The sequence below is a fragment of the Loxodonta africana genome, chromosome 2, assembly GCF_030014295.1.
Source record: "Loxodonta africana isolate mLoxAfr1 chromosome 2, mLoxAfr1.hap2, whole genome shotgun sequence".
NCBI classification, from domain to species: domain Eukaryota; kingdom Metazoa; phylum Chordata; class Mammalia; order Proboscidea; family Elephantidae; genus Loxodonta; species Loxodonta africana.
In genome coordinates this window covers 199842817-199863381 of record NC_087343.1, presented here as the reverse complement: position 1 = coordinate 199863381, position 20565 = coordinate 199842817, and the positions used below count along the sequence as shown (strand labels likewise).

At 38.8% G+C, this 20565-nt stretch overlaps 1 protein-coding gene across 1 annotated transcript in view; it reads left to right on the top strand.

The window, feature by feature from the left end:
* LOC104846286 (butyrophilin-like protein 8) overlaps window positions 1–19209 on the top strand; it is a 34593-nt gene extending 15384 nt beyond the window's left edge. The window contains 1 exon segment of the mRNA XM_064279727.1: window positions 18976–19209. Within this exon segment, the coding sequence (XP_064135797.1) occupies window positions 18976–19178 (203 nt within the window). The 3' untranslated portion in view covers window positions 19179–19209.
* The last annotated feature ends 1356 nt before the right edge of the window (window positions 19210–20565 follow it).

Sequence of the window (20565 nt, the reverse complement as noted above, 5' to 3'; positions counted from 1 at the left end):
TTATTGGATTCTTCGAATTTCTTTATTCTGTCCTTAATTTCTTCTATAATCCAATAGTCTTTGAGCAAAGTGTTGTTCAGTTTCTCTGTGTTTGATTTCTTTTCCCTGTTTTTTCCGTTATTCATTTCTAGTTTTTTGGCTTTATGGTCAGAGAAGATACTTTGTAATATTTTGATGTTTTGGATTCTGTTAAGGCTTGCTTTATGGCCTAATACATGGTCTATTCTAGAGAATATTCCATGTGCGTTGGAAAAGAAAATATACTTGTCTGCTGTTGGGTGGACTGTTTTGTATATATCTGTGAGACCAAGTTGGTTGATTGTGGCATTTAGATCTTCCCTGTCTTTATTGAGCTTCTTACTGGATGTTCTGTCCTTCACTGAAGGTGGTGTGTTGAAGTCTCCTACTACTATTGTGGAGCTGTCTATTTCACTTTTCAGTGCTGTTAGAGTATGTTTTATGTATTTTGAAGCCCTGTCATTGGGGTGCATAAATATTTAATATTGTAATATCCTGCTGGTATATTGTCACTTTAATCATTATATAGTGTCCTTCCTTATCCTTCGTGGTGGATTTAACTTTGATGTCTGTTTTGTCAGAAATTAGTATTGCCACTGCAGCTCTTTTTTGATTGTTTGCTTGGTATATTTTTTCCATCCTTTGAGTTTTAGTTTGTTTGTGTATTTAAGTGTAAGGTGTTTCTCTAGTAGGCAGCATATAGATGGATCATGGCTTTTTAAAATCCATTCTGCAACTCTCTGTCTTTTTATAGGTGCCTGTATTCCATTTATATTCAGTGTGATTATGGATATGTATGAGTTTAATGTTGTCATTTTGATGTCCTTTTTTGTGTGTTGTTGACAGTTTCTTTTTTCCCTTTAATTTTTTTGTGCTGATTAGTTTTTCTTCGCAAATTGTGTTGTCCTCTTTTTCATTGTTGTTGACTTTGTTTTTGCTGAGTCTTTATGTTTTTCTTGTATTTTATTTTGTTGTGTAGTATTGTTAGACTCCTTTTGGTTACCTTATTATTTACCCCTATTTTTCTAAGTTTGAACCAAACTTTTATCTCCCCATATCACCTTGACTTTCTCTCCATGTGAAAGATCTATGACTACTTTATTTAGTCCCTCTTTATTGATTTAATGTTGTCATCTTTTATATAATGACATCACTGTCTTCCCGTTTTGAGCATTTTTTTATCTTGATTTATTTTTGTGATTTCCCTGAGTTGACATCTGTTTGCTCTGTCCTGTGTTCTAGTATTGGGTCTATATCTGATATTATTGATTTTCTAACCAGAGAGTTCCCTTTAGTATTTCTTGTAGTTTTGGTTTTGTTTTTGCAAATTCCCTAAAATTCTTTTTATCTGGAAATGTCCTATTTTTGCCTTTATATTTGAGAGGCAGTTTTGCTGGACGCATGATTCTTGGCTGGGAATTTTTTTCCTTCAATGCTTTATATATGTCACCCCATTGCCTTCTTGACTGCATGGTTTCTGCCGAGTAGTCAAGGTTATTCTTATTGACTCTCCTTTGTAGGTGACTTTTCATTTATCTGTTTGGTCTGCTTCTTTGTATGATTTGATATCAGCTGTTTTCTATGAGCCATCTATAAGTTATTGTATTAATTTATCTTATGTTTGCTCACTGTGTCCTAGCTTCTTGCTTTGTTTTGTTTTGATATACCCAAATAGGCTACTAGAGTGAGCTAACTTGATTATTGGAGCCTTTGAAGCACTAACGTACTGTCACTAGATGGCTAGAGCTGTTATCAGGTGTATGAGCCTAGGAGCCCATTCACTGGCCTAGATTCAGCTCAGGTGTCCAGGTAGTTGGTGACCTAGTATGTGATACAGGCCCTCACCTACAATCTTAGAGGAGCAGTGGTGATTGGTGTATGCACAGGTTTCTTGTTGCAGAAGGGTATCATACTCTGAGGAAGGCAGGGGGCTGAAAACCTTCCCCCGAGTATCTGTGAGGAAGCCATGTCCCTGTTCTCTAGAGTGCACTGGTGGGTGGGCTCTGCAGCCATACCATATGCACCCAATGCTTTTAACTGTAGAAACTGGGAGGCAGCATTTATCCTTGGACGCCTGTCGCAGGTCGCTAGGTGGCGTGGGTGGAGTCACCACTCCTCAGGCCCCTGATGTGGATAGGTATCAGATGTCAGATGTCAAAACCCCACCTCTCCACTGCTCAGCTGAAACAGTTACAGTCAGACTTCAAGTACATTCACCCTTGCAATATAACAGCAAGACCCTAGCTGCTGAAATGGGGCCGCCTGGGTCCATGCAGGGGTGAAAGACACTCCAAGTCTGTGGACTGCTTCTGCCTGGACAGGAGCAGCTTCTGCTCTAAGTTTTCAGATTAGGGGAGCCAGCAGTTTATTTTTCCGCCTGTTTGTTAATTTATTCCTTCTCCAAGGCTAGGAGAATGGCTCAGGGAGAGCAGCAGAGCCTATCTCAGGCCGAGGGAAATCAACTGAAGCTGGCTGGGGCAGAGGGAGGAGGGGTCAGATAGATGGGAGAGAGTTCTTTCAAAAGGAGGAGCTATTAGATCTGCACGGTAAATTATATGAAATCCGTTATCTTGCGCTGAGAGCGCTGTTTTTTTTTTGCCGATTCCCGAGGCATGGGTAGATTCTGTGCACTAGCTCCGCCCCGCCACAGTTATGCGAAGGAATTGGGGCTGCGCCACTTCTCTTTCCTTCTTTCACTGAAGCAGCCTCATCCTGAACTCCACCGCCAGCCCCACCGCAGTCACGCCAGGGGATCAGGGCTGCGCTACCTCGCTTGCGTTCTTTCTCTGAAGTAACAGCATTCTGAATGCTACTGCCAGCCCCCCTGCGGTTGCTACAGGGAATTGGGGCTGAGGGGTGCCGGTTCCTGCCAAATGAGGTCCAGCAGCTCCTTGCTGCTTCTGCACTGTCTCTCCCTCCCCCTGTCACTCAGTCAGGTTTCTTAACTTTGCCTTTGATGTTCAGGGTTCCTAGCTTGTCACATACATAACTGATTCACTTGTTTTTTTGGGGTCTTTGTTGTAAAAGGGACCACTGAAAGCATCTGACTACTCCACCATCTTGGCCCCACCTCCAGGAGTTCTTTATATAATCTAGATATTAAATTCTAATCCCCAAAATATTTTTGTCCAATCTATAGGCTGCCTTTTCACTTTGTTGATAAAGTCCTTGAATGCACAAAATTTTTAATTTTGTTGAGGTCACACTTTCTATTTTTTCTGTTGTTGCTTATGCTTTCAGCGTCATATCAAAGAATCCATTGCCGCTGCATTCTGAATTATTACCCCTATATTTTCTTCTAAGAGTTTTATGGCGTTAGGCCTTAAATTTAGGTCTTTGATCCATTTTGAGTTAGTTTTCATATATGATGTGATGTATGGGTTCAGATTCATTCTTTTGTTTGTGGAAATCCAGTTGTCCCAGCACCATTTATTAAAAAGGCCATTCTTTCGCCCATTGGATGGATTTAGCATCCTTGCCAAAGATCAATTGACCATAGATGTATGGTTTTGCTCCTGGAATCTCAATTCTATTTCATTGGTCTATATGTTTATACCAACACCAGACTGTTTTGATTCTTGTAGCTTTATAATGTGTTTTGAGATCAGGAAGTATAGTCCTCCTACTCTCTTCTTCTTTTTCAAGGTTGCTTTGGTTATTTGGGCTCTCATAAATTTGATGATTGGCTTTTCCATTTCTGCAAAGAAGGCTGTTAGAATTTTGAGGGGCATTGTGTTGAATCTATAAAAAAAAAAAAGAATCTATAGATTTCATCAATTGAGTTGATCTTGTAGTTTTTTTTTTCCTTTGTTCTATTTTTTTTATTGATATGGTATCTTACATTGGTTGATTTTTAAATGTTGAACCATGCTTGCATTCTTGAGATAAATCCCATTTGATCATGGTATGTAGTCCTTTTGATAAGTTTTTGCATTTTGTTAGGTATTTTTGTATCTACGTTCATTAGGGATGTTGGTCTCTTCTTTTCTTGTAGTGTCTTTGTCTGGCTTTGGTATCAGGGTAATGGTAGCCTCATAGAATAAGTTAGGAAATACTCTCTCTTCCACTTTTTAGGAAAAGTTTAAGAAAGACCGAAGTCACTTGTTCCATAAATGTTTTGTAGAATTCCCCAATGAAGCCATCTGGTCCATGACATTTCTTTGTTGGGAGGTTTCTGATTACTGATTTAACCTCTTCCTTTTTTGTGGGTTTGTTGAGATCTTTCACTTCTTCTTGACTCAGTGTAAGGAGTTCATCTGTTTTTGGAATTTGTCCATTTCATCTAAATGATCTAATTTTTTGGCATGCAATTGTTCACAGTATTCTCTTATGATCCTTTCTATTTGTGTAGTGTTGGTTGTAATGTCCCCACAATTGTTTCTGATTTTAGATATTTGCATCTTCTCTCTCTTTTTGTCGGTTTAGCTGAATGTTTGCTGATTTTATTGATCTCAAAAAACCAACTTCTGGTTTCACTTATTTTATTTATTGTATTTTAGATGACGGTTTACAGAGCTAATTAGCTTCTCATTAACAATTAATACACATATTGTTTTGTGACATTGGTTGCCAACCCCACAACTTGTCAACACTCTCCCCTTCTTGACTTTGGGTTCCCTGTTACCAGCTTTCCTGTCCCCACCTGCTTTCTTGTCCTTGCCCCTGGGCTGGGGTGCCCCTTTAGTATCACTTTGTTTTATGAGCTATCTAATATTTGGCTGAAGGGTGAACCTCAGGAGTGACTTTGGTACTGAGTTAAAAGGGTGTCTGGGGGCCATGCTCTTGGGTTTCTCCAGTCTCTGTCACACCAGTAAGTCTGGTCTTTTTTTGTGAGTTAGAATTTTATTTTACATTTTTCTCCAGCTCTGTCCAGGACCCTCTATTGTATCCCTGTCAGAGCAGTCAGTGGTGGTAGCTGGGCACAATCTAATTGTGCTGGACTCAGTCTGGTAGAGGCTGTGGTAGTTGTGGTCCATTAGTCCTTTGGACTAATATTTCCCTGTGTCTTTGGTTTTCTTCATTCTCCCTTGCTCCAGACAGGATGGGACCAGTGGAGCATCTTAGATGGCTGCTCACGTGCTTTTAAGACTTCAGACGCTAATCACCAAAGTAAGATGTAGTACATTTTCTTTATAAACTATGTTATGCCAATTGAGCTGGATGTCCCCCAAGACCATGGTCTCCAGCCCTCAGCCCAGTACCTTGGTCCCTCAGGAGAGTTTGGATGGGCCTGCAGAATTTCTATGATTTTGCCCTGGTCAAATTGTGTTGGCTTCCCAGAATTGTTACTGTCTTACCCTTCACCAAAGTTACCACTTATCTATTGTCTACTTAGTGTTTTTCCCTCCCTGCCACTCCCCTCCCTTGTAATCATCAAAGATTGTTTCTTTCTGTGAATAAACCTTTTTATGAATTTTTATGATAGTGGTCTCATACAGTGTTTGTCTTTTTGTGATTTTATTATTTCACTCAGCATAATGCCCTCCAGATTCATTTACGTTGTGAGATGTTTTTCAGGTTCTTCATTGTTGTTTATCATTGCATAGTATTCCATTGTGTGTATGTATGAATTCATTCCTTCACAGTCTAGTAGGCTACAAGTCCAAATTCAAGGCATCAGCTCAGGGTAAGCCTTTCTGTTTCGGTTGGCTCTGGAGGAAGGTATTTGTCATCAATCTTCCCCTGGCTGAGGAGCTTCTCAGCTCAGGGATCCCAGGTCCAAATGGTGGGCTATTCTCCTGGCTCTTGTTTCTTGGTGGTATGAGGTTCCCATGCCTCTCTGCTCGCTTCTCTCTTTTATATCTCAAAAGAGATTGGCTTAAGACACAGTCTAATCTTGTAGATTGAGTCCTGCCTCATTAACATAACTGCCACTAACCCTATCTCATTAACATCATAGGGATAGGATTTCCAGTACATAGGAAAATCACATCAGGTGATAAAATGGTAGACAATCACACAATTCTGGGAATCATGTCCTAGGCAAATTGATACATGTTTTTGGGAGGGGGCACAACTCAATCCATGACAGTAAGGAAGAAAGAAAATTATTACTTTTTGCAGATGACACAATCCTATATATAGAAGACCCCAAAGAATCCATAAGAAAATTGTTGGAGCTAATAAATGAAATCAGTAAAGTAGCAGGATTCAAGGTCAACACATGAAAATCAGTGGGATTTTAATACACCAACAGTGAGCAATCTGAAAAGGAAGTTAAGGAAACAATTCAATTTACAATAGTATCTAAAAGAATAAAATATCTAGGTATTAATTCAACCAGAGAGATGAAAGACCTGTAAACAGAAAACTATAAAACACTGCTAAAAAAAAAAATAAAGATTACCTAAATTAAATAGAACATTCCATGCTTATGGATTGGAAGACTTCATATTCTCAAGATGTCAATAGTAATGAAAGAAATCTATAAATTCAGTGCAGTCCACATCAAAATTTCAAAAACCTTCTCTGCAGAGTTGGAAAAGCCAATCCTCAAATTTTTATGGAACTGCAAAGGATCCTGAATTCTCAAAGTCAATTTTATAAAAAAAACAGTAGAGGGACTCTGACTTCCTGATCTCAAAATATCTTATAAGGTTACTGTAATCAAAACTGGTACTTGTATAATGATAGACATATACACCAATAGAATAGAATCTGAGTTAAGCTCACATAGCTATGGTACATTAATCTTTGACAAGGGTGCTAAATCCATCAAATGGATAAAGAATAGTCTCTTTAATAAATGGTGCTGAGGCAACTGGTTTTCCATATGCAAAAGATTGGAGATAGACCCATATCTAACACCATATATGAAAACTAAAAATGGATCAAAGACCTAAATGTATGACCTAAAACCATAAAACCCTTAGAAGAAAACATAGGGGGTAATTCTTCAAGACCTAGTCTGCAACAACAGATTCTTAGATATGACACCAAAAGCACAGGCAACAAAAGACAACATAGATAAATGAGATCTCATCAAAATAAAAAACTTCTGTACATCAAAGGACTTTATCAACAAAGTAAAGAGACAACCTACAGACTGCAAAAAAAAAAAATTTAAGAACCATATGTTGGACAAGGATTTAATATCTAGAATATGAAAAGAACTCCTTTAGCTTAGCAAGAAAACAACGAACAATCCAATCAAAAATGAGCAAACACCTTGAATAGACATTTCACCAAAGAGGATATTTGAATGGCCGGCAAGCACATGAAAAGATGCTTAATGGCATTGGCTGTTAAGGAGAAGCAAATCAAAACCACAATGAGATACCATTTCATTCCCATTAGGATGACTAAGATTTAAAAAGAAAAAAAGGAAAATAACAAATATTGGTGAAGATGAGGCAATATCAGAGTGCTCGTTCACTATAAAATGGTACAACTGATGTGGAAAACGGTTTGGAACTTCCTCAAAAAGCTAAACATAGCACTACCATATGACTCAGCAATACTACTCTTAGGTATATACCCAAGAGACTTGAAAGCAGTAATGCAAACAGACACATGTAGACCAGTGTTCATTGTGGTACTATTCACAATAGTCAAAAGATGGAAACAATCCAAATATCCATGAACAGGTGAATGGATAAAACAAAATATGGTACACATACAATTAAATATTACTCTGCCATAAAAGGAAGCCCTGGTGGAGCAGTGGTAAAGTGCTATGGCTGCTAACCAAAAGATTTTACACAAAAGTCTACCAAACATTCAAGAAAATGGAAAATTTCAGACTCACAGTAAGTCTTCTAAAAATAGGAAAATAGAAAATATTAAACTCATTTTGTTAGATTAGCATAAATTTTGATACAGAAACAGACAAGAGAAGTTTGAAAAATGGCCAAAATATAAGTGTAAAAATCTTACCAGAAATTTTGCAAACCCAGCCAGACTTACTGGTCTGACAGAGACTGGAGAAACCCCGAAAGTATGGCCCCCATGTAACCTGACACTTCAAGGTCTGCTGGGTGGCTGTGAAGACACACAAAGTAGATGAAAATGAAAGAAGGTTTATTTAGCTGGCCAAGTAAAAAGCACATTGGGACCCGGGTCACCAAGGTGTCTCCCAGAACAATGGCCCAAGGGGTTTATATGGATAAGGTAAATTGGGTCTGGGGTCCCCAGGAGCACCCCAAGATGGGGTAAGCTTGCTGTTGGTTTGATATGAGAGGGCTTTCTTGGGGTGATCCAGTCTTCTACGCCTGTTCAGTCTGACAGGGGGCCACCAAGATGGCATTTTGTCCATGTCCAAGGCATAGACAAGGGTGTGTTTTTTGGTCTCTGACATCAGTTAGATGTCTGAGGGCAAGGTCATCAGTATTGCATAGTTCAGGAGGGCCTGAGCTGGTCTAAGACCAGTTTTAGCTGGACAGAAGACCCCAGTCTCTTGTTTTCTTTAACTGAGTCTGGAAGTATACCTCAATAAGGAGATACTCTAAAAGCGGAGGTTAGTTCCTGTTTTGCCTAATAGGGGGATAGCTTCCATGCTGGGAGTTAATTCTCTATGTTACTGAAGATGGTAGGCTCAGCCCCTTGGCGCGGCCCCTTGTTTGTTCAACATGGCCGGTGTACTTTCGGTCTCACCCAGACACCCTTTTAACTGAGTGCTGAAGTCACTCTTGAGGTTCATCGTTCAGCCAAAGATTAGACAGGCCCGTGAAACAAAATGAGACTAAGCGGGCACACCAACTCAGGGACAAGGATCAGAAGGCAGGAGGGGACAGGAAAGCTGATCACGGGAAGCCCAAGTTTGACACATTGTGGAGCTGGCAACCAACTTCACAGAACAATGTGTATTAATCATCTAATGAGAAACTAATTTGCTCTGTAAACCTTCATCTAAAGCACAAGAAAAAAAAGAAATTCCTCAAACTAAAACCAAAAGTGTATGTAATAAATAAATAAGGCATGATCAAATTTAAGTTATCCTGGAATGAAAGATTAGTTCAACATTGTAATATATGTGACTATAATCATTTTTTTTATAATCGTTACAATAATGAATTAAAAGATAAAAAACTTTATAACTTTTTTCAGTAGATATAAATAAAACAAATTTCAACATCCATTTATTAAAACTCTTGTGAATCCAGAAATAGAAGAGAACATCTTATGAATCTAGGAATAAAACAGAGCCTCCTCAATTTCATAAAAAATGTATCTAAAAATGCCTACGGCAAGCATCATACATAATGATATGTCATTTAAAATCAGGAACTAAAGACTACCACAGACAGAAGCACCATTCTGTCCCTCTACAGCGAAGTCCTGAAAAACTGAGTAAAATGGAGACAAATGTCATTCCTGGAACCTGAAGTGTCAAATGAAGAGATAAAGAACTCAGCCAAACATGGACTGGAATAAGAAACTGACAGAGAACAGAGAGCAAGGAGAGATACATGTGGAGGTTCCTTATCAGGTAATGCAGCACAGATCCGGCATCTTGGACTCTTGTCGGAGATCTGCGGACAGGGAGCACGAGAAAGCAGCTTCATGGAGCTCCTAGCAAGAGACAGAGCACCCGGTAACCAGCGATACATACTATTCCATCACTATCCTCTCCCCACTGCTCTACCTCCAAGCTTCCTGGTTGGCTGCTCAGCCGACTGGGAAGTGCAGTGTCCATCCCACTTATTAGACCCACCCACATCCCAGATCCCGAATAGGGAGTATGGGAAAACAGCTTAAAAGTTCCCAGCAGGAGACAGAGCACCTGTTAACAAGCAATATACGTTTTCCTAACCCCTACTCTTCTCCTCCTCCTCCTTCAGCCTCCTCTGCTTCCCACCAGCTGCAGTCTTTTGGCCAGGAGGCAACTGCTTCCACTGCTTGGATTCACCTTGCCCACACTGGCCAGGTCCCTGAGTTGGCACTGCTTCTTTCTGTCTCTTTTGGTTTCTTCCATGCCTCCCACCACCTCCCCACCTTTCTCCTGAATGCCTGGCTCCATGTGCCATCTTTGCTTCTTCTTGAAAGGCTGTGAAGCCGTACTCAACTGGGGAACCACTCGCCAGCCCAAGACACCGTGCTGGTGGGATCCCTGGGGCTTTTTTTTCTCCTTGTTTTGTTTTGCTTTGTTCTGTTTAGTTTTATTTGTTTGTTTTCTTTCTCTTTTCACACTTGGGAGCCCCTTCTAGCCAGGCTGCACTGCACAGCTTAGGAGCCACTCGCCCAATCTGCACAGCCACTTAGACAGGATCCCTGGGGGCATATCTTTTTTTTTCTTTCTTCTTCCTTTTTCCCTTTCTGTGTTTCTTCATTTCTCAGTTCTTGTTTGTCTATACTTACCTTCTTTTCCTGTCTCCTAAATACCTGGTGCTGTGTGACATCTCTACCACCTCTAGCCAGGCTATCCTGGGCAGCCTGGGATACTTCCCCCATCTTCTCAGCCACACTGTTGGGACCCCTGGAGGCTTTTCTTTTCTTTTAAAGTTTAATCTAATTATTTATTTTCTTTTTGCCTTTTTCCTTTTCTCTACTTCTTGGTTTCTCCTCTCTCCACTCCAATGGCAAGCTCCCTTTGCACTCTTTATTGTTTTCTTTTTTCCTTTGTTTGTTTTTTGCTCTCATTTCTCTCTCCTTTTTCCCACACACATATTAGCTTCATACATCACAACTTCCCACCTCTTTCCTGCCTACCTGCACCATGCACTGAATATCACACCTCTGAGCAGCACAGGCACATCCTATCAGAACCTGCCCAGCACTGACTCCTGGCCTGCCCTGTTGGTCCCAGTATGTGCCACAAACAACCAATCTCAGCCCCTCTCCTTCAGCTCAACCTGTCCTGCTGCACCATAGCTGAGTGACTGCTCTCCTCCCCCCAACTGGACAATGAGGTGAAAAGTATCACAACTACAGATGAGCAAACAACAAAGAAAACACAGCCGGCCTACTCAGACATAAACAAATAAAACAAAAAACCAGGATGAAACAAACAAATCTACAATCAAGAAGCTAACTACTGAATGTCCCGAAGACAGCAGACAATATCAAAACATAAAAAAAAAAAGGACAGGATGGTTCCAGTAAGCGTCCAAAACAAAACAGATGACTTTCCAGTAGAAGAAAAGGCACTAAAACTACCTGACAGGGAATTCAAATCTCTAATATTCAGAGCTATCCATGAGTTAAAGCAAAATGCAGACAAAAATGAGGAAAAAATAGACAAATTTGTGGAAAATGCAGACAAATTCATGGAAAGTACAGACAAAAAAATGGAAGAACTCAGGAAAATAATACAGGAACAAAATGCCTAAATAAATTCACAACTAGAAATCATACAAAAAGAATGATTAGAAATCCAAAAGGTAAATAACAAGATTTCAGAAATGGACAGTGTCATAGAAGGGCTGAGGACCGGGTTTGAAATGATGGAAGACAGGATTAGTGAAATTGAAGACAAACACTTAGATAGAACTCTGTTTGAGGAAAAATCAGAAAAAAATAAGGAAACCCTGAGAATTAAGTAGGATACTATTGAAAGAAAAATTCACAAGTGATCCGAGTTCCAGAACAGGGAAAGAAAATGGAAAACATGATGAGGATCATTGAAGAATTGCTGACAGAAAACTTCCCTAATATCATGAATGATGAAAAGCTGACCATCCAAGAAGCTCAACGAACCCCAAATAGGATAACCCTCGAAAGAAAAACACCAAGGCATATCATAATCACACTTGCTAAAGCCAAAGACAAAAAATCCTGTGAGAAACTTGAGAAAAACAAAGTCATACACAGAGGAGAAACAGTAAGACTAAGCTCTTATTATTCAGCAGAAACCATGCAGGCAAGAAGGCAATGAGATGACATATATAAAATCTTGAGAGAAAAAAATTGCCAACCAAGAATAATATATCTCACAAAACTTTTGTTCAAATACAATGGTGAAATTGGGACTTTCCAGATAAACAGAAATTAAGGGAATATGTAAAAACCAAACCAAACTTATAAGAATTATTAAAGTGAGTCCTTTGATCTGAGAACAAACAACATCAGACTACAGCCTGAATTTAGGATGCAAGATTGTACCAGCCAGACACCAATGTAGGAAATGAACTCTTAAGGACTACCCAAAGCCAAAAGAATTGCAACAGGGAGCCAGAGAGGTTAATCTGTAAATGACAAAAACGTCAAAACAATAAAAGAGGGAAAAAATGCTGTAGGTACAGAACTTTCTAATGGAGGAAGACAGAACTTTCTAATGGAGGAAGACAAGGTGATACCAAGTACTAATAGACTGGTTCAAACCTAGGAAGATAAGGGTAAATTTCAAGGTAACCACAAAGAAAGTTAACAAACCTACAAATCAAAATAAAGAAGAAAAACATAAAGTCTCAGTAAAAACAAAATCTACAAAAACAAAAGAAAAGAAAAAAAATCCACAAACAAAAGAAATTCAGTACAGGAGAGTAGGAGGACAAAGAAAATGTTAGTACCAAAAAAAAAAAAAAAAAGCACTACAAAATGACAGCAATAAACTCACGCCTATCAAATTTTTTTTTTATCAGTAATTACACTGAATGTAAATGGCCTAAATGCACCCATTAAGAGACATAGAGTGACAGAATGGATTAAAAAACAGGATCCATCAATACGCTCTCTACAGGAGACGCAGCTTAGACACAAAGGTGTAAATTTATTAAAAATGCAAGGATGGGAAAAATATATATATCAAGAAAATAACTACCAAAAAAGAGCATGAGTGGCAATACTAATCTCAGATAAAATAGACTTTAAAACAAAATCTACCATAAAAGACAAAGAAGGGCACTATATAATGATTAAAAGGACAATCCATCATGAAGACTTAACCATAATAAACATCTATGCACCCAATGACAGGGCTCCAAAATACATAGAACAAACTCTAACAGCACTGAAAAGAGAAATTGACAGCTTCACAATAATAGTAGGACACTTCAACGCACCACTCTCAGTAAAGGACAGAACACCTAGAAAGAAACTCAACAAAAATACAGAAGAGCTAAAGGTCAGAATCAGCCAACTTGACCCATAGACATATGTAGAACACTCCACCCAAAAGCTGCAAAGCACACATTCTTTTCCAACACACGTGGAATATTCTCCAGAATAGACCACATCTTAGGCCACAGAGCACCCGTTAACAAAATCCAAAACACTGAGATAATAGAAAATATCTTCTCTGACCACAATGCCATCAAAGCAGAAATTAACACAAAGAGTAAGGAAAAAAAAAATCAATTACATGGAAACTGAGTAACACCCTGCTTAAAAACCACTGGGTAATAGAAGAAATCAGAGATGGAATAAAAAAATTCCTAGGATCAAACGAGATTGAAAACACATCATACCAAAACTTTTGGGACACAGCAAAAGCAGTCATCAGAGGTCAATTTATAGCAATAGATGCGCTCATCAAAAAGAAGGGACAAAATCAAAACATTAGCTACACAACTTGAACAAATAGAAAGGGAACAGCAAAAGAAGAACACAGCCACCAGAAGAAAGGAAATAATAAAGATTAGAGCAGACTTAAATGAAATAGAGATAGAAAAACAATAGAAAGAATTAACAAAACCAAAAGTTGTTTTTTTGAAAAGATCAACAAAATCAACAAACCACTGGCCAAACTGACAAAAGAAAAACAAGAGAGGACACAAATAACCCAAATAAGAAATGAAATGAGGGACATTACAACAGACCCAACTGAAATAAAAAGGATCATAACAGAATATTATGAAAAACTGTACTCCAACAAGTTCGAAAGCCTAGAGGAAACGAGGAAATGGCCAAATTTCTAGATACACACTATCTACCCAAGCTAACAGGAAACGATGTTGAAAATCTGAACAGACCCATAACAAGAGAAGAGACTGAAAAGGTAATTAAAAAAAAAAAAAAAACTCCCAACAAAAAAAGCCCTACCTCAGATGGCTTTACTGGAGAATTCTACCATACGTTCAGAGGAGAGCTTACACTAGGACATAGAAAAGGAAGTGATACTTTCGAATTCATTCTATGAAGCCAGCATAACACTGATACAAAAACCAGGCAAAGACACCACAAAAAAAGAAAATTACAGACCAATATCTCTCATAAAACAAATGCAAAAATTCTCAACAAAATTCTATCCAACAGAATTCAGCATCATATCAGAAAAATAATACACCACGACTACGCAGGATTCATACCAGGTATGCAAGGATAGTTCAACATTAGAAAATCAATTGATGTAATCCACCACATAAATAAAAACAAAGAAAAGAATCACATGATAATCTCAATCGACCCAGAAAAAGTATTCAACAAAGTCCAACACACATTCTTGATAAAAACTCTCAATAAAAGAGGTATAGAAAGAAAATTTCTCAACACAATAAAGGGCATATATGGAAAACTAACAGTCAATATCATTCTTAATGGAGAGAGGTTGAAAACATTCCCATTGAGAACAGGAACAAGACAAGGATGCCCTTTATTGCCACTCCTTTTTAACACTGTGTTGGAAGTCCCAGCTAGAGCAATAAGGCAAGAAAGACAAATAAAGAGGATCCAAATTGGTAATGGAGAAGTTAAACTCTCTCTATTTCTGGATGATATGATACTGTACATAGAAAATCCAAAAGACTCCACGAGAAAACTAGTGGAACTAATAGAAAGATTGAGCAGAGTACCAGGATTCAAGACAAACATACAAAAATCAGTTGGATTCCTAAACACCAAAAAAGAGAACAATGAAAAGGAAATGAGGAAAACAATACCATTTATAATAACCCCTAAAAATATAAAATACTTGAGAATAAATCTAACCAGGAATGTAAAAGACCTATGCAAAGAAAACTACAAAACACTACCGCAAGAAACCAAAAGAGATCTACATAAATGGAAAAACATACCATGCTCATGGATAGGTAGACTCAACCTTGTGAAAATGACAATTCTATCCAAAGCGATTTACAAATACAATGCAATCCCAATCCAAATGCCAACAGCATTCATTAAAGAAATGGAAAAACTAATCAATAACTTTATATGGAAAGGGAAGAAGCCCCAGATAAGTAAAGCACTATTGAAGAAGAAGAATAAAGTAGGAGGACTCACACTACCTGACCTCAGAACCTACTATACAGCTATGGTAATCAAAACATCCTGGTACTGGTACAACTACAGGTACATTGACCAATGGAACAGAATTCAGAACGCAGATGTAAATCCATCCACCTATGTTCACCTGATCTTTGCCAAGGGCCCAAAGTCCATCAAATGAAGAAAAGACAGTCTTTTTAACAAATGGTGCTGGCAAAACTGGATGTCCATTTGGAAAAGAATGAAAACAGGACCCATACCTCACACCATATAAAAAAACTAACTCAAAATGGATCAAAAACTTAAAGATAAAGCCAAAAACCATGAAGTTCATAGAAGAAAAAATAGGGTCAATGCTAGGGGCCCTAATAACACGGGATTAACATGGTACAAACCACAACCCAACAACCCACAATCTCCAGAGGATAAGCTAGACAAGGATCTTCTAAAAATTAAACACTTATGCTCATCAAAAGACTTTACCAAAAGAGTAAAAAGAAAACCTACAGACTGTGAAAAAAATTTTGGCTATTATAAATCAGACAAACATCTAATCTCTAAAATCTACAAAATCCAACACCTCTACAACAAAAAGACAAATAACCCAATTAAAAAATGGACAAAGAAGAAATTCAAGGGGCCAAGAGGCACATGAGGAAATTCTCATGATCTCTAGCCATTACCCTAGCCATTAGAGAAATGCAAATCAAAACCACAATGAGATACCATCTCAACCTGGCATTACTGGCATGAATCAATAAAACAGGAAATAACAAATGTTGAAAAGGCTGCAGAGAGTTTGGAACTCTTATGCACTGCTGGTGGGAATGCAAAATGATGCAACCATTTCAGAAAAAGATATGGCGCTTCCTTAGAAAGCTAGAAATACCATATGATCCAGCAATCCCACTCCTAGGAATATAACCTAGAGAAATAAAAGTTGTCACACGAATAGACATTTGCACACCCATGTTCACTGCAGCATTGTTCAAAATAACAAAAAGATGGAAACAACCTAGATGCCCATCAACAGATGAATGGATAAACAAACTGTGGTACATACACACAGTGGAGTATTATGCAATGATAAAGAACAACTATGAATCTGTGAAGCATCTCATAACATGGATGAATCTGGAGGGCATTATGCTGGCCGAAATAAGTCAATCACAAAAGGACAAATATTGTATGAGACTACTACTGTAAAAGCTCATGAAAAGGTTTACATACAAAAAGAAACAATCTGATGATTACTAGGGAGGGGAGAGGTGGGGATGGAAAAACACTTAATAGGCAATAGATAAATGGTAACTTTGTTGAAGGGTAAGACAGTACACAACCTGTACAAGGCAAGGTCATGGTAGCTCCATAGACACATCCAAACTCCCTGAGGGACCAAATTGCTGGGCTCAGGGCTCTGTGGGGACCATGGTCTCAGGGAACATCTAGCTCAATTGGCATAACATAGTTTATAAAGAATATGTTCTACATTCTACTCTGGTGAGTAGCGTCTGGGGTCTTAAAAGCCTGTGAGTGGCCTTCTAGGGTACTCTACTGGTCTCACCCATTTGGGAGCAAGGAAGAAAGAAGAAAACTAAAGATACAAGGGAAAGATTAGTACAAAGGACTAATGGACCACATCTACTATGGCCTCCACCAGACTGAGTCCAGTGCCTGGCTACCACAATTGACTGCTCTGACAGGGATCATGGTAGAAGGTCCCGGACAGAGCTGGAGAAAAATGTAGAACAAAATTCTAACTCTAAAAGAAAGACTAGACTTGCTGGCCTGACAGTGACTGGAGAAACCCAGAGAGTATGGTCCCTGAACAGCCTTTCAGCTCAGGAATGAAGTCATTCCTGAGGTTCACCCTTCAGCCAAAATTGAACAGGCCCATGGAACAAAACAAGACTAAAGTGGCACACCAGTCCTGGGGCAGGGACTGGAAGGCAGGAGGGAACAGGAAAGCTGGTAATAGGGAACCCGAGGTCTCAAAGGGAGAGTGTTGACATGTTGTGGGGTTGTTAACCAATGTCATACAACAATATGCATACTAACTGTTTAATGGGAAACTAGTTTGTTCTGTAAAACTTCATAAAAAAAATAAAGGAAAGAAATCAGGAACTTAATAAGGATGACTGCATTAAACATTTCTGTAACACTGTACTGGAGTGAGTACCAGTCATTGCAATAGGGGAAAAAATGAAAAAAGAGTTGTAACTTTTAGAAAGGAAGAAATAGAACAGCCACTGTTCACAGGTTATGTGATGATAAAAAAAAAAAAATTCAAAAGAATAATTCTCCTGATTCGTAAAAGAATTTATCAGGTTCATGGTATATATTATGGACTGAATTGTGTCCCCCCAAAATATGTGTTGGAATCCTAACCACTATACCTGTGAATGTAATCCCATTTGGGAATAAGGTTTTCTTTGTCATATTTTTGAGGCCATACTAGGGCAGTGTGTATCTTAAATCTATTCCCTTTTGGGTATTAAAAGGGCAGATCAGACACAGAGAAGCAAGCATGAATTGAAAGGAAGATAACATGTTACGTGGAGATCGCTACGGAATGTGGAGAAACAGCTGAGAAAAAGATTTTCACCCAAAGAGGACAGAGACAACCTTCACTTAGAGCTGGTGCCCTGAATTGAGACTTCTAGCCTTCTAAACTGTGAGAAAGTAAATTTCTGTAAGTTAAAGCCACCTACTTGTGTTATTTCTGTTTCAGCAGGACTAAGAAACTAAGTCAGTATATAAGATTGATAAAAAAAATAAATTGTATTTCTACACCAGCAAAGGCAGAAAAACAAACATGCCATTTACAATAACAATAAAAAATCTGCTAACTAGGAATATGTCCAAAAAAACATTTGAAAACTGTTAATGAAGGAAATTATAAAACATTATTAAAAGGTATTAAAGAAAACTGAAATAAATGGATAAGATACAGATAAGAAGATAAAATAGATTAAGGATTCCTAGAATTGATCTATAGATTCAATACAATTCCATTCACTATTTCAGCATAACTTTCTTAAAATTTGAAAATTTCTTAGAATTTGAAAATTTATGTGACTGAGCAAAGGACTAAGAATTGACAAACACAGTTGAAAGAGAGCTTAGCCTAGTATTTATGAAGATGCATCCCAAAGCTGTGATGATTAAGCCAGTCAAATTATTGGCACAGGAATAGACAAGTAGGCCAATGACACAGAACAGAGAGTCTAGAGACAAATCCAAGTATGAGTAGAAACTTGATGTAGACAGAAATGACATTGCATGTGACAGTGGGCAAAGTCCATTCAATAATTAATGCTAGCACAATTGTTATCCATTAAAAAAAAAAAATTAAATCAGACCTCAACCTCACTTCACATACAAAAATAAAATCCACAGTACTGAAGTCACTCCTGAGTTTCACCCTTCAGCCAAAGATTAGACAGGTCTAAAGGGCAGACAATAATACACGTGAGGAACGTCCATCATAGTTCAGTCACGTATACGAGACTAAACGGGCACACCAGCCCAAAAGCAAAAATGAGAAGGCAGGAAGGGACAGGAAAACTGGACAAATGGAAACAGGGAACCCAGGGTAGAGACGGGGAGAGCGATGGATGACACATCATGGGGTTCGCAACCAATGTCATAAAACAATTCGTGTATTAAATGTTTAATTAGAAACCAGTTTCCTCTGTAAACTTTCACCTAAAGCACAGTAAATAAAATAAAATCCAGATAACTTGTACAGATATGCAAAGTTTTAAATCTTTATAGGAAAATATCCTTTTCATATTGAAGTATAAGGACTCGTTAAATGAGAATCAAGTTGTCTTGGCTGTTGAGAAATCATGAAGAGTCTGTGGGACTGTTTTTCAGAGACATTTTTCCAGCCTTCACATTGGCACCTGGCTTTCGTTTTACTGGGATCGACCTGTGTTTGCCTAATTGTTGGTATCATCATTGCAGAGAGGATTTTCTACTCCAAATCCCAAGGTAAGTATCAAAGAGAAGCATGGACCAGTGGCTTATTCATGGTTCAAGTGAGGCCAGGAGCTGGGATGCCCCACATAGTTTCCTGATCCATTTTTCCAGACCTGAGCTCCAAGGGCCCATCACTAAGACCACAGGAACTACAGTCTTCATCCTTCTTCATTGCTCACCCAAACTTGCTCCCCCAGGACAGGCCAGCCCCCACCTCGCCTTCCTACTTAATATAGGTCTCAGAATTAGGGGAAGAATAATTTTCAGTACCTATTTTTTTTTTTTTATAACCCATTGCTGTCGAGTCGATTCCGACTCATAGAGTAGGACTGCCCTATAGGATTCCCAAGGAGTGGCCAGTGGATTCAATCTGCTGACCTTAACCACCACACCACTGGGGCTCCTTAGTACCTACAGAGCTCATATAAATTTTTAAGAGCAACACCAAGACTCTGAGGAAAAAACTTTCAATGTAGTAAAAAAGAGGAAATAAAAAATATGACAATGAGGTAAAATAATATTCAGCCTCACTAAGAATTTTCACCCTTAAGAACCAATTTTCTCCTCCTTGGTGGTGATATTGCCCCTTAAAAATATATGCCATAATCTCATCTCACCCTCCCACCTTCTCCCTGATAACCTCCATCTCCACATGCTCTTAGATATCAATACTCCCCTTCATGGATCCATTCCTGATCTCTCATATAGAGGCACTCAGTGCTGGGGCAAGAGGTAGAGGGTGTGGAGATTTCTAAGAGATCCCATGTCCATCAGACTCCACAGCTCATTCCACATGAGCAAGGAGCCATGGTTGTGTGTGTGCTATACACATTCCTGTGTAGACCACTGAATATTCTCTTTCTATTTCAGAGAAACACCAGAAATAGTTAGATAAGTGTCTTAATGTGTTTGGAGACTTCCCCCCACAGTTCTCTTGGGTCCCTCCCTGTTTCATGGTTACAGCCATCTGTAAACTTTCTTGGCTTCAGGTTGGACAGAAGCATGCGCAGGCCAAGGAGAGCAGCTGATTCACTCTCCCCATTCATTAGCTAATGAATTGATGCTCAGTGGTCAGCAGGACTTAAGCTGAGCATCACGGCCTGGAAATCTCGTAAAGCTGTCTGCAAATTTTGCATGTTGGTGTATTTTTTGAGTAGAGGAACTGTAGATTTCATGAGCTGTCTGAGGGTGTGTGGTCCCAGAATGGTTAAGTACCTCAACTTCACCATGCCCTTATGCTAGAGATTTTATACAGGCCCTGAACCAGCTATCCAATATCCTGCTTTTTGTTTTGTGGAAACTCCAGGAAAAGCTAGGTTATTATAGGCAGAGCTTTCTACCTACTACTCCCCAGGCACTTGTACCATTTGAGCTTCTACTATGTTTTCTTGGCTTCAGAATGGAGAAGGATACAAAGACAAGCGGGTGAGAGACCTATTCTCCTCCCCTCGTTTAATCTCTTTTCCATATCCATAGTTTATCCCT